This window comes from Hippopotamus amphibius, chromosome 14 (genome assembly GCF_030028045.1).
Source record: "Hippopotamus amphibius kiboko isolate mHipAmp2 chromosome 14, mHipAmp2.hap2, whole genome shotgun sequence".
Taxonomy (NCBI): domain Eukaryota; kingdom Metazoa; phylum Chordata; class Mammalia; order Artiodactyla; family Hippopotamidae; genus Hippopotamus; species Hippopotamus amphibius.
This window is the reverse complement of record NC_080199.1, coordinates 18,123,557-18,138,949: the sequence shown is the minus strand read 5'-3', so window position 1 is coordinate 18,138,949 and position 15,393 is coordinate 18,123,557. Positions and strand designations below refer to the sequence as shown.

The 15,393-nt window shown below is 34.4% G+C and overlaps 1 protein-coding gene across 3 annotated transcripts in view; it reads left to right on the top strand.

Annotated features, from left to right (window-relative positions):
* The window catches only part of GPR180 (G protein-coupled receptor 180), a 29,033-nt gene extending 14,463 nt beyond the window's left edge, over positions 1-14,570 (top strand). The window contains exons 5-10 of one of the 3 annotated variants that reach the window (XR_009049057.1): positions 4,094-4,274; positions 4,417-4,466; positions 8,389-8,546; positions 11,011-11,202; positions 11,591-13,154; positions 14,146-14,214. Coding sequence is in view for 1 of the 3 variants with exons in the window: in XM_057707728.1 (XP_057563711.1) it covers positions 4,094-4,274; positions 4,417-4,466; positions 8,389-8,546; positions 11,011-11,202; positions 13,077-13,154; positions 14,146-14,304 (818 nt within the window). In the remaining 2 variants the exon portion in view is untranslated. Of the gene's footprint in view, positions 1-4,093; positions 4,275-4,416; positions 4,467-8,388; positions 8,547-11,010; positions 11,203-11,590; positions 13,155-14,145 lie in introns of those variants that run through there. The other 2 variants (XR_009049058.1, XM_057707728.1) reach the window with 2 other exon arrangements.
* The last annotated feature ends 823 nt before the right edge of the window (positions 14,571-15,393 follow it).

Below are 15,393 nucleotides of genomic sequence, written 5' to 3'. Positions count from 1 at the left end.
GCAGTTGGTCAAAGCTCTGAAGTTGATTCTAGTGTGCAGAAGCACTTATCCAAAAGTCCATATTCCACATTGTTTTGGTAATGTGTTGGTTTCAACATAGAGCCTTAAGAGGGAGTCTTCCTATTCTGTAGCCTCAGGTATAGAATTTGTTTCCAGGGAATAATTCCCAATTAGTTCATTTTAGATACTTTTCCTCATTTGACTAATTTTCTGCCCTGAATAGAGAAAATTGATTTGCTATGCTTTTTACTGAGAATTGACTTTTAAAACATGTATCTTAGAGGTTTGAATTAGAATAAACCTGGTACAAAAAACTGCAATTAATGTTACTCTGGTTAAATTTTATATTTTGTTTTCTTTCAAACCAACTGTGTATTTTATATCTGCCAAACTAGTTAGTCCTGTATTTTACAGACTTAGGGGATTTTTTGTTTTTTTGGGGGTTTTTTTGAACCTAGACTAAGGCAAGTTTGATGCTACTTGACAAAATACTACATGGAAATATCATGCTTCAAGGTAGAATAAAATAAAACTGCCTCTTAAATACTTAGAATCCTTGTTAATTGTATTTGTGATTGGTAGAGACCAAAAGAAGTACTCAGAATCCTGAGAATTGAAGCACTATTTTCTAACGTAGACTGGTTTTCATTGGAATAATATTACAAGCTCTGTCACATCTGCCATCTCACTGTTCTTAAGATTCCAGATGTTTATTATTTTCTCTTTTTCCTTTTTCTTCTCTGTTATCCCAAAAGATAATGGGTTGGATCTACCTTTAGCTCTGTAACTTAAAGTAGCAGAAAACTCTAATGCAAGTGGTATAGACAATAAGGAAATTAATTCTCTTACATAACAATAATTTCTGAGGCTTCTTCAGGGTAATTTATGTAGCATTTCTCTACCTTGTTATCCTGACTATCAGCTTTGTCAGCTTCCTCATCTTCAAAGTTAACTGCAGCAGTCTGGGCCTTACATCTAGACAATGGCAGGATTTAATGTCTCCTTTTTAAGAGCAAGGAAACGTTTCCCAGAAGCTCCCTCATCACATTTCATAGTCTAGAACTTGACACATGACCTTGTTATCTAACATCAGAAGAGAAATGTAAGTGAAGGTATCAGAAGGGAGATAAGGGTAAACCAACGTGTCAAAGTGAAGAGTTAGGTTTACCTGTTTGGGCAAGGGGAATACAGGAATTTCTCTAATTGGTTTCAGCTCATCAGGATATATCTTGAGGTACTTGAGGGTGGGATGGACATTGGAGTTCTGGGACAGCAAGCATCACGGGTAGGCGAGAGTGTTCCAGGGGCTGCCCCATGACCCATCAACCCTCTTCTTTCCTTACCCTCTTTTCTTCCATCTCCCATCATTTAGCCAGAGCTGAATTCTTTTTAAAGCTGTCCTGGGGGTTTTCTTCCTACTGAATTTTGCCAATGCTTCTTCCTGTTAAGTGTGCTTAAAATCTACTCATTCCTTTATATAACATAAGTGTTTGTCACCTGTGGCATACTTATTTAAGCATGTTTTTCTTCTTTTTTGTATAGATAAGATTTAATACCTAGAATCCTCCTATTTTATTTTTAAGAACTTTTATTGAGATATAATTGACATACAGTAAACTGCATGTATTTAAAGTGTACAGTTCGATATTTTTTTTCTTATTAGTAGTATCCTCCTATTTTAAAATTAGATTTTAATTTCAAGGTGAACATAGACAACTTTCCTGTGAAGGATGGTGGCAGAACAAAAATAGAGTCTATTGAAGAGAAAACACAAAAACAAAAACCAGACTTTTTTCCCTAGAGGAGGTTTATTTAAAAGAACACTGAGTGCAGACCCAGAGTTTTATCTTCCAAGTATCAGGGTCAAGGTAAGAATAATTTATGCAAAATGCAGTGAAAAGAGTATAGGACAAATGTCCTAGTTCAAGTTATTTTAATATATTATCTCAATGAAATAATTTGTTGGTTACAATGTTAGCTTTTTATGGAGGATACATGTAATCTTGAATAATCCTAAAACATTTTTTGCTAGTGCATGTGTCTTATTTGTGTCTTATTTTCATGTGTCTTATTTTCAAAAGTCCATTCCTTCTATATTATTCTGGTTCTCAGTAAATAGTCTGAGGATTTTCTTTTCTTGGTGCTTTCTAACCTAATGGAGTCTGAAACTTTATCCTGTAATGAATATACTGTAAAGTATTATAAATAAATAAAAATTTAAATAGAATGCCATATTTAATTCTTTATACTAAGAAGAAAAGATAAAAACAGATTCAGAACACAGGATAGCATACTTTTACTGACCCACAGTTATAATATTTTCTGTCTTGTTCCATTACTATAAAAATCCCAGGTTTATTATTCCATTATTTATAAAGCTAGAATACCTCTCTATGTCAGGAATTTTAAAAGAAAATATGCCCATTCTGTTATTTGATATTCCCTTCCTGAAGTCTAAACATGCCTTCTCACCTGGGCTAGAGAAGTGGACGATCAGCATTTGTATATGTAGAGCAGGAGAGACACCCAGTGGCTGAAATACTTTCTCTCTCTCTCTCTCTCTCTCTTTCTCCTAACCATGTCAAAAACATGATTGAGATTGAACTATTTATTGAGTATTTTTCCTACTATTTGTATCTTCTGGATTACTTTTCCAAAATTATTTTCCATCTAGTGGAAATACTCCCTTCTCTGCCTGTTTGGAGTTTATCCCACATGGGAAACCGGAGCAGGTTCAGGGGTCAAGTAAGGATGGAAGTGAGTGCAGTTTAGACTGTTCATCCACAGATTCAGTAGAGATAGCTGTAGCCACTGTCACTATATCCAGTGTTATTTAGATAGATTATAAAAGCCCTAATATTAGGGACTAACTTTAGATGTAACCACATAAATGTAAGCTGTTAAACTCAAAGCTTGCCCTCTGGTTTGTTATAAAATTTTTGGAAATTTCTGAAAAATGAAGACACAATCAAAAGATTTCAGGTAATGCAGAAAAAGGGGTGTTTATCATAAGAATGCGTGAAGACTGTACTGAAAAGCTGGTAGAAACAAGAGGCTGCTTAATGACTGGCACCATTTTTAATATAAAATCTGCACATTTACGTACTTTGTTCTTGTCTTTACCAACCAGCTCCCTTTGCTCATTCAAAATTTTTGCTTACTCAGAATTTTTATTTCATCTTGGCCTGGTTTGACTCCTTTGGCCTTTTCAACTTCCGTTTCTATTGCCTCATCCTTTCTATGTTTTGTGGTTTGATGTCCCAAGACAAAATGATTAGCCTCTTATCTTTGAGAACCAAGTGATGCTGTTGGCCAATGCTAGTCTTTGGATTGGTAGCCATTTGGTTACATGTTTTAGTTTCAGTCACCTGTGGAGTGGAGTCACATGGTCCCCATAGGTTTTCCTCTTTGACAGAGCTGAAGGCCGTTTACTTTGGAAGGAGGCTCTGATAGTGACAGGTATTTTGACGCTTTGTCCAAATGGGAATTTAAGGTTACAATACTTTCCAGAGCTGTGGTTCTCAGACTTTAGCTGCATCAGAATCACTGAAGGATATACTAAAATCCAGAGTGCTGAGTCCCACTCCCAGAATCTCTGATTCAGTAGATATGGGATGAGTCCCAAGAATCTGCGTTTCTGACAACTTCCCTAGTGATGGTACTGCTGCTGGCCCAGGGCTCACACTTTGAGAATCATTATCAGGGTATATAAAACTATTAGTGACTGACTAAATCTATTTTTAAACATCTTATAAAAGATATCCACTTTGGGGTAAAAAGCATATCTAACTGAATGCTGAAGTAATTATTTTAATTTACTATTTTGAACAACATTATGATCTTGTGGTTAGTTTTTGGGCTTATTCCCTGACCAATATGCTTTTTTAGAGATTGACTTTAGTTTAATCTGTGTTCTCATAGTTAAGACTTTATCCCAAAGTAGAAAATTATTTTTCAACAATTTTCCTTTTTTTGTCTTACAAAAGTAAATACAATGACTCCAATTAAAAAACAAGTTGTGGAAATATATTGACGGGAAGATTTGAAAGCGACCCAACACTGTAACTGGCTTGTTCCTTTCTTCTCTTCACAGGGTTACATGAGTTCTTTTTCCTCCTGGTCCTAGTGTACTTTGTGATTGCTTGCGTTTATGCTCAGCCATTGTGGCAGGCTATTAAGAAAGGAGGACCCATGCACATGGTTTTAAAGGTTCTGACAACTGCATTGCTGTTACAAGCTGGTTCAGCTTTCGCTAATTACATTCATTTCTCCAGGTAACTCAAAGCCATTAAAACTGTGTTCATCATTATGTCTAATTAATCCTAATTAGTCCACCAAAATGATGCTTGCTTGGATTAAGAATAATTTTTCTCACATTTGTCATTTATGCTAATATTCTCCTCTTCAATTCCTCAGTTACTCCAGAGATGGAATAGGGGTACCTTTTATGGGAAGTTTGGCAGAATGTGAGTATCTTACTGAGCATTTTTTTAAAACAGAAACTTGCTGTCTGCTTCTTGTATGTTTTCCTTTTTTGTCAATTACTTTTTGTCATAATGTAGTTTTTTTTATCCAAGTTTGCTTAGCTTGGCTCAACTGGAAACAAGATTACAGATTTAGTTTCCATATAGCCCCTTCAGTTCCTCTTTAGTGATAGGTAGTGTGTGTGTTGCTCTTCATTATCTTTAGAGCGTGTTTATATGCATTCTCTCATTTTTATCCTCAGTAAAAACTCAGTGAAGTAAGTATGCTTTACCCCTATTTTGCAGATAAGAATCTCTGGGCTCAGTGGCAGGAAGCACATTCCAAAATGTCAGTCAGCTAAGTAAATGGCAGAGCTAAGATTTCGACCCAGTTTTTCTGACCACAAAGCTAAAGTTTTTTTCCTTCATTCATCCCTTTTTTGACTCTGTCTCTATTTCTAACCCAGAGCCATAGAGTACACCTATAGTTGAACTGACCTCTCAGCTTCGGTCTCAAATTTATAAGAGGAACTTTTATGAGGTAGTTTTTCAATTAAACATGATGGTGAAAAAATAAAAGTTCCTATAATCATGGCTTTTTAAAGAGAACCTCAGAGGGACATCAGGTCATATGCCATTCTCAATCCTGAAAGACAAGTTAAGATTTGCTCTAAAGAAGCAGATTCTGAATACGAAACCATTCTAGGATTTACTTTCCTTATATTTCCATATTTCTCCTCTAGTCTCCTTACTCTTGATAGGGTATCTTATGGTAATCTCTGCAATTGTCTCAGGACCCATTTATCCTGATCTTGCTACCTATTTTAAGATTCTAAATCTTCGAGAACCTTTTCTTTTCCTTGTGAAGAGGATATATACTGTTCACCTCTTGGGCATGAACAAGATTTGCTTTTCCTTTTTTGACATTACTAGAACCCTGCTTTTGACCCCCATTTTTTTCTTAGGTGACTCAGGGTGTTTGATAGAATTCTAGAGTTTTAAAGCTGGACAGAGCATAGACATAGTTTAGCTTATGCATTTTATATGAGGAAATTGTGGTCCAAAGAGGCAAAGCACACAGAGGCCCATCAGTAGCAAAGCTATTACTAAAATCAAGGACTTTTGAAGTTTTGTGAGTGTCTGTTGTACACCAAATAGTGTCTTAGGCTGTCTGGCATCTTCATGGTATGTTAAAAGCAAAGTCTTTTTTAAAAACTACAGTAAATCAATGTTGATCATTTTTGGTTAGTTCTGACAACAGGTTTGGTTAATTAAATGATTAAAATTTGAAGATTTTTAATCAAATTCCACAGAATGTGGTTTTTATGTGATCTGTGTATTTTATCTGCGAGTTACTTTTCAAGAACAGATAAGCCGTGTTCTACCTATCCTCACAGTTATGGTGTTATACCAATATGTATATTACTTACTATGTAAAGAAATGAGTCAGAAAATCAACATTCCCCCTCCCCAGTATTTGTTTTTGCTAATTAGCTACTTATGTAGTGATATTCCTTTGGCTAACTTCTTTAGGTAACTGAATATGTATCTGTGAAATGTTTAATAAAAGTAATTAACATCACAATCATTTAAAATCTATGGTGAAAGAAAATTGTGCTTGATGTGAAAGGCCATGACATTTTATATCACTGAAATGCAGTGATAGTTCCTTATTAGAATTCACTATTACAAGTATATGAGCATAAATGTAAAGTATCCAGTTTAAGTTTGGGTGGCAGAGCTCGAGAAAAATATGTCAAAATAAAGCTGAAAGGGTCTATTATTAATAGGTTTTTGACTTGTAACTTTTAATGTAAGTGTTATACTACAGCTAGTTTTATCTGTTTCTCTAAGAATATCTTTAGATAAAAGAAGTTAAGGTTGTAGATGTCAAAGTTTTTTTTTTTTTTTTAACCTTCCAATCTTTTTTCTTTGCATATATAAGATATACAGTTTTTAGAAAGTAAGATTAGAATCAAATTATACATTTAGTTTGTATCCTCCCCCTTGCACTTAACATATCATGAGTATTACATATTTTTTGAACAATGAATTGTCATATACCCATGATACGGATTTGACAGTGATCAAGACAAAATAACGCTTGAATGACTTCCCTTGAACATATCTTTGGCAGTTGGTCTCTGATAATTTTCCTTGGATTGATTCTTTTTTTTTTTTTTTTTAATTTTATTTTTTTGGGGGTACACCAGGTTCAATCAACTGTTTTTATACACATATCCCCATATTCCCTCCCTTCCTTGACGCCCCCCCCCTCGAGTCCCCCCCACCCTCCCTGCCCCAGTCCTCTAAGGCATCTTCCATCCTCGAGTTGGACTCCCTTTGTTATACAACAACTTCCCACTGACTATTTTACAGTTGGTAGTATATATATGTCTGTGCTACTCTCTCGCTTCTTCTCAGTTTCCCCTTCACCCCCCGCCCCCTCCCATACCTCGAGTTCTCCAGTCCATTCTCTGTATCTGCTTCCTTGTTCTTGTCACTGAGTTCATCAGTACCATTTTTAGATTCCGTATATGTGAGTTAGCATACAATATTTGTCCTTCTCTTTCTGACTTACTTCACTCTGTATGACAGATTGTAGTTCTATCCACCTCATTACATATAGCTCCATCTCATCCCTTTTTATAGCTGAGTAATATTCCATTGTATATATATGCCACATCTTCTGTATCCATTCATTTGTTGATGGGCATTTAGGTTGCTTCCATGTCCTGGCTATTGTAAAGAGTGCTGCAATAAACATGATGGTACAAGTTTCTTTTGGGATTATGGTTTTCTTTGGGTATGCTTTGGGTATAAATGTAAAGTATCCAGTTTAAGTTTGGGTGGCAGCCACTATGGAAAACAATTTGGAGGTTCCTTAAAAAACTACAAATAGAACTACCATATGATCCAGTAATCCCACTCCTGGGCATATACCCAAAGATGTCAAAGTTTTAAATGGCAGTTTGAGGAAAATTTTATTTTGTTAAATTGTGATCACGTTTATTCCAAAATCCACATCAAAATCCACTATGATGAAAAAGTGATGATTTTTAAAAAATCAATAAATAGAACTTCTAAAATAAGTACACATGGAAGTTGAAGTATTAATGATTGTTATTTTCTTGTAGCACGGAACTGGACGCAGGCAGTTTCGTTGCGTGCTTTTCTTACAGCGGCAGGCTTCCCCTGCAGTGTAACTGGTGGCCACCTGGTGGCACATCACACTAATGCTTGGAGCACTTCATTTGTCTTCAGGACTCTGACACTAAAGCCCACGTAATTGGATGTTACAGCAGCTCTGCTATTTCTTATTAATAGACTTAGAAAATACTTTTCACATTATAATTCAGCCATCAAAAAAAATTAACAACCCAGAAATGTAGACACTAGTATTTTTCACATTGCAGAAATTATATTTAAAATGTGTTTCTTTTAATAAGCAGTGAGTTTTAGATTATAGTTAGAAAAACTAAGGAAGATAAGAAACACAGAGATTTAAAGTTGGCTTTAATAAAGATATGATATGGACACATATTTTTATAAATAGGAATATTGCCATTGTAACTATTTTCAGAAATGTTTACAAATTTAATGACAAAATTTTAATTCTTTAGAATTATTACACATGAATCTCTATTATTACATTTCATCAGTTTCTTTTTGAAAATGCCTGTCTTTTGTAGTTAATAAAATAATTATATTCTCAATGCAAAAAGGATACAATCAGGGAATTCCGTGGCAGTTCAGCGGTTAGGACTCTGTGCTTTTACTGCCGAGGACTCAGGTTCAGTCTCTGGTCAGGGAACTAAGATCCTGCAAGCTGTGCAGTGTGCCCCCCCCGCCCCCCGCCAAAAAAAAGGATGAAATTCTTTGTATTATGAAAACTCAGTTGACTTTGGTTTTCATTTCCCATTAGTTTTTGACATTGCTTCCCAAATTCAAATGTTATACTTGCTTCTGAGCCTATGCATGGGTTGGACAGTAGTCAGAATGAAGAAGCCTCAGAGCAGACCTCTCCAGTGGGATTCCACCCCTGCGTCCACTGGCATCGCTGTGGTCATCGTCATAGCACAGGTGAGTGGTGACGCTACGTATCTCTGCTTTGCATTACTGAGAAATACAAACTTGAACGTGTCTCAAAAAAGAGTGATAAATAGCCTGTTAATTTTCTGAGTGCTAGTAGATGTGTATTGTAGGATTTCATTGTAATTTACCTGAATCTGAGCTTCCTATCAGCTTAAGTGCAGTTTGTCTAATATTCAGTTAGATTCTCATTTCCTAATTAAGAGAGCTTTCTTTCATATTTTCTAACACTTAGTACTCAATATTAAATGTCAGGTAATGAATTTGAGATTCATTCATTGGCAAGAATCTTCTTTATACATGAAAGAATTCAAGTGGATATCAGATTAAAGAAAAAAGAAAACGTAGAATAAAAATGAGTGGGATCTTGTTTTTGAAAACAAATACAAAAGCGAACTTGGTCTTTTAGAAAGGTCCTCTGTGCCTTTTTTCTGTTTTCCTCTATAGCAATCTATAGACATTATTCTCGGATCTCCATATGCCTGTATGCATTGGATGTATAAAAATTAAGAAGAAAGATATAAACATAAAAATTTGCATTGAGTTTGTGACCATCATTAGCTATAGATGGAAATGAAATATACACCTGGGCTCTGTAAAGGACATCATAATCTAAGTTTAATGCATTAAATAAATTGAAAAACTCACGAGTGAAGGGTAAGGCCTGTGCTTTATTCATCCCCAAATCTCTAGTGCTTATTTAGTACCTTAGGTGCTGAGTGAAGGTCTATTGAATTTACGTGATTGATTTAGAAACAGACCATATCACAGGTATTGATATTGAAAAAGCAGATAATGCCAGGAAGGGAGGGCTGATGAGAAAGAATTGAATTAGAGGGGATTAAAATAAGGGCAAGTTCTACCAACTTAATGTTTTTGATCCAGGATTTATGGAGAGTAGTGTTAATATCAAATTCTCATTTCTCAATAACTTTTTTAAAAATTGAATTTTCATTATTTCATCATCATTTAAATTCATTATCATAAACAAATAGAAACTGAGATTATAACACTACCCTAGCATTTATGTGGGCATTTGTGAAGAATATGTTAGACATGGCCCTGAACCTCAGCAACAGCCAGACTGGGTGGGTGAGACAGGCAGCAAAGGATCACGTAAATACGCACAACATATTCCACAGGTCACATATTAGCATACGTGTGTGAAACTATGAGAGTATGAATATGTAAAAATGTGAGTCATGGGAAGCAGTAGTTTATTTTCATTTTTTTTTGCTTTATTGGATTATAATTGAAAAATAGAAATTATATATGTATAAGTATACAACTTGATGTTTTGATGTTTCACATACATATATGGTGAAATGATCACCACAGTCAAGCCAGTTAACATATCCATCATCTATTCACATAGCAGGAAATGGTAGTTCCATAATAGCACTTCTTTGTTGTAAAAAGTTAAGTTTAGAAATGCACATTGAGGAATCAGGTATAATTTGGTGGAGTGGAGGAATAACTTTCAGTAATAAAGGTCAGATATTCGGTCCAAGAAGGGAATTTATATGTGCAGGATGAGAAAGGAGTTCACCTAGCAAGAATGGTAGCAGGAGTAAAATTTGGGTGGAAGATTTGAAAACGAGGAAAGGAAGTAGTTGTTGGTAAACCCTATAAAGCCTAAAATTGGATTTAATAATGAAGTTCTGATTCTTTAGAAGTCACTGAAGACCCATTTTGAGGGCTGGGCTGGAAAGTGAAAGCAACACAGAGGGCTACTGACATGTGATGGTGAAAATTATCCTAATTTAAGTGATGGGTGTTTGGTAAAGATGGAGGGAATGTGGGCACTGATTTCTAACTGAATAGCAATAAACAGAACAGCTTAATGAGGAACTTGCTGAGCTTTTCACTGGGATAGTAACAATATGGGAGAAAAGGTGAACAAATAAATAAGGATGAATAACTCTGCCCTGAATATTAAAAATCTACTCTTCTTTACCCAGGGAGGTTACAGTGGAAAAAGAGTGAGGTCTGAAATCAACAATTCTGACTTATTAATTTCTGGATTACAAAAGATACTGAAATATTTGAAAGTTTATCCTGATAAATATGGGCTTGAATGCAGAATGGTTTGATTCCTAATAAGGTGTTGAAGTAAGAAAGAGATTGATTTAGAAGAAAGTTTATATTTATTCTGTTCATCTTTTCAACTTATTTTCATCATTAGAGATGTCTTACTTGAATCATGGTAGCAGTGGCATTTTCATGTCTTATATGTGGTCTCATTTGATAACAATCCCTTTTCTCCAGCTAAGGGTATCAGTGAGGAAAAAACTGCCTGTGCTTTGTTATTCAGCATCTTATATGTTTTGATAAATCTTAGAACCTCTTAAGAATGTTTATGTACTGTTTAAGGGGATATAGAAGAGAGTGAAGAAAGTACTTTACTGTAAGTAGATAAGACTTTTTTCTCTAAACATAATATTGTGTTTTGCAGAGTATTTTGCTACTTTGGGAACAGTTTGAAGATACCAGTCCTCATAGCCACCATTCACACCACAACTTAGCAGGGATCCTTCTAATCATTTTAAGGATTTGCCTAGCATTGTCATTAGGCTGTGGACTCTACCAGATCATCACAGTGGAGAGAAGTACACTCAAAAGGGAGTTCTACATTACTTTTGCCAAAGTATGGGTTTGGTTAGAAAATGACTTCTTTGAATTATCAACTTCATTCTGCTTTACTTGGGAAGTTAATAAGCAACCATATGCCAATATTTAGTAAACTTTTAGTATGTGCCAGGCACTGTAATAAGCCCTTTATGTGCTTCAGCTCATTTAATCTTTACAACTTATGACATGTAGATGATATTATTTATCCCCATTTTATAGAACTGGTGAAACAGTAGTTTCCATATAATCTTTGGCAGGTCAGTTTTGCCTGGATTATAATTTCTTTATCAGTAGGGATTTTCCATTTTTTCTGTAGCATCAGAATTTTTTAAATAACAAAATTAGAATACAGTTTGTATTTCTCAAAGAACAGTTATTAATTGACTGTGAACTGTTACTCCCAGAATTAGGCAATGTTTTATAACAAACCATGAAGAGCCGTCCTTCAGCATAAGCAGAGGGAGCCAGGAGGCAGAGTACATTCAACACTTCAGCCATTTCATGGCTTCCATGTGAGACCATGTTTACTTCATTCCCCCTTTCCGTGTCCTTCTTATGCTAGTGAGATCTAAAGGCAAATGGATTTTCTTTCTGTACCCATTTAATAAAGCAAAAGATCAGGAGACAAGTTGAGGCAGTAACATTACAGAAGCCTCCCTCCCTTGAAGGTTATATTTTTTTGGTCAGATTGAGAGAATCCATAATCCAGCCTCTTGGCAACTCAAAACAGCATCCTGATAAGCTGTTTGGTCAGCCCACCCTTGTCCACAGTGTCAGCAGAACAAGGCTGCTGTGGACGGAGGGCCAAATTCCTTCTTTGTTCCTAATGTGGAGCGTTTTAAAGCTGCTGCTGCAGCCCTAGGAACCCATGTCAGGCCTCTGAGTACCAAACAGACAAGGATATGCCATTTCACTTTGGAATTCTTCACAGAGACAGTAATGCTTATTGTTTGAAAAGTTAGTAAATAGTTTAGGTGTTTAAGTTAAATTTTTTCTTTTCTTCTGTTTAAAACAGTACCAAAAATTCTTCTTAAACTTTAATTTTTATTTTTATGTTTTAATATAACTATTTTAATAGGTTCAAACATCCAAAAGTATTTAAAGAATAGCAAACATGTTTCTTACCTCTCTCCTATCTACGCAATTATCACCTCCTCATGTAATCACTATTAATTCCTAATTTATTTTTTAGAGAATTTAAAATATATATTAGTTTATATTTCCCTTCACTTTTATACAAATAGTAGCATACTAAATGCATTTTTCTACATTTTGGTTTTTTTTTTTCTTATAACCTCAGCGTACTAAGCATTTCAAAAGCTACTAGTATTAACTTATTTTATTTCAAATTTAATTTTGGAGAAGGATATGTTGCCATATTCTAGGAAAAACAGAACATATATGTTTGAAAGGTATAGTATTAAAAAGTTTCCCCTTCCTACTTGCCTAATTCTAATGTCTTTTGTACTAAATCTCAAACAGGTAACCACTGCTAATCAGTTTTTTGTGTATTCTTACAGAATTTCTTTATGTATCTATTGATATATGCAAATATGATTGTATATCCTTACTTGTCTTTTATAGAAATATTACATATTTGTATCTTGCTTTTCTCAATTATTGGTTTGTTACTTATATGTCAAAATACCAAAATGTGTGTGTGTGAAAGACATAGGATTTTAAATACTCCAAAAATCACCCATTTGATTAGAAATAAAATATCATTGTCACACCAATAGCAAATATATTCCTACATTTTATTGCATGTTCTACTCTACAGGGCAATTGAGATCAATCAAGACCTCCTAAATATGCTAGTAATGTTTTTTATCTGGTACATTCTGAAAACAAAGGCATAGCTGCACTTATTTGACTTCTTTTTCGTTTCAGGGCTGTATCCTGTGGTTTTTGTGCCATCCAGGTCTTGCATGCATTTCTGTCATTTTTAATGACTACCAAAGAGATAAGGTAAATAATATACATGATCAAAATAGTTTTTTGTAGTCTTTGTTGGGAAATTATTACAGTAGGAAAGGCCTATTTAGCCATTCAGCAGTTTCTTGGATTCTTTAAAATAAAACTTTGAAACACAACATTGAACCAGTGAATATTTAAATTTAGTTTATAAGCAAAATGATGGAAAATAGCTTTTGTTATTCTTATTTTAGCCTATTTCATAATACTGTTTTATAAATTAAATTATAGAAGTTATAACACATCTTTGTTGTTAAGAAAAAAATGATTAAAATTTTTTGCTGCATGATGTTAAAAATCAAGACAGCTTTCTAAAAGTCAGTCTAGTTGCTCTAACAGCCTGCAGACTGGAGTGCTATGCTCAGGTATGCCACATTTTGGTTGTGTTGATACCTACCTTCTTAGGTGAATGACTCCATCATTTCAGAGTGGAGTTCTGCCAGGAGCCCTTTACAAGCAATGCAGTATGTGGTTGAACACACAGATGTTTCTTGAACCTGAGGTGTTTACAAAGCGTAAATAGATAGGGAGGTAGTCTACAAAAGTAGAGACGCGACTTGAGAATCTCTGAAAGGGCTTTTAGAGTACTCTTCAGGATTCAGGTAGGGGCATGCTTTATTCCTGTTGCTAGACTAGCCAGGAGCCTGATTTTTCTTATTTCTTTAGTGCATGCACCCTGAGGAGAGAATGGTTTAGCAAATTATTCTTTTGTGTCTTATTTTGACATCTATAAACTAACTGTTAAAGGAATTTTACTTTTGAACAATTCTAGTTCTGAACATTAGCCACATTTTCCTATTGAAAATTTCTTTTATAAAATGTACCCACAGTAAAGATGGGAAGGATACAGTTTTTTATTTATATATATTTATATAAAGTATATGTAAGTTTATATATGTGTAAAGTATATATAGGTTCATGATAAATTGAAAATAATTTCTCTGTTTTTGCATGCACTAAAGCATTCCCTTTCTTTTCTTTTCAGGTCATTACAGTAGGTGTTATCCTTTGCCAGTCTGTTTCCATGGTCATTCTCTACAGACTCTTTCTATCCCACAGTCTGTACTGGGAAGTTTCTTCACTTTCCTCAGTAACACTGCCACTGACCATATCATCTGGTCACAAAAGTCGACCTCACTTCTGATACTTGATTTTCTTTAGAGGAAGAGTGAATTGATTTACTAGAGTGCAATAAGGATCCAAACACAGTGACTTTTTTTTTTCATACTTTTGGTATGAAAAATTGAACAGAGAAAGCAGAGCATGTTATTTATACAACTGCATTTAAGCAGTGCTAAACTGAAAAAAAGATAATAAATGTTTTGAAATATACTTAATAAATTTTCAAGAAAGTGTGTTGTTATAAGGTGATTTATGCAATTTCCATATGGAAATAAAGATGAAAAGAATTATATGATATTTTGGTAAGAGATTCACCACTTACAATGCCTCATATCAATAGTTAACTCAGGTTCGATAGTCTTATAAAAAGTAATCAGTTAATGATTACTTGCATATACGTATCTAAACTAAGTCCAGTTATGAAATCAGTGTAATACACTGGTTAAAAACTTCTTCTTTTTATGCTTTAAGGAAAATGCATTTCATATTGGAGTTTAAAGAAATTGAAAGTTAAGTTACTTCAGAAAATTAATATAAAATACATTCATAGTTAAATGAATAAGCTTTTGTTTATTTGTGGGTGGGGTTATTCTCCATTTTTTTCTATTACTTTTGGCTCTAGTTAGGTTTTAGCTTGATTAGCAAATGGTTTTGGACAGACAGTTTATGAAAAACTTAGATACATTGCATCGGTTGTACAAAGGGTTTTAAAATCTGAGTACTTAGGTGAAGGGACGGGCAGGTTTACATGTTTAAAAAGAAAGAAGGAAAAAGTACTCTGTGATATGGTACTAAAATTTTAATCCTGATATAATTCATTTCTCTTACACTGAATCCCCAATCATAATTAAGCTGTATACACAGATTAAATTAACAGAAGCATTTCACATAAATGTTGGTTTCAGTCATCAACGACCCATGAATTCCTGCCCAAGGATACTTAATCAGGATTAAATTTTCTATGAATAATTGAAAAACAAAATACTCACTGGATTTGTTATAATCCGTGTTGGCACTGGATTCTAAGTAGTTGCCATCTTGAATCCTTTGTAATAAAGCCATATTTTAGCGTGTGATGCCCCAGTATTGAGTATACACTCTATCAAGTGCC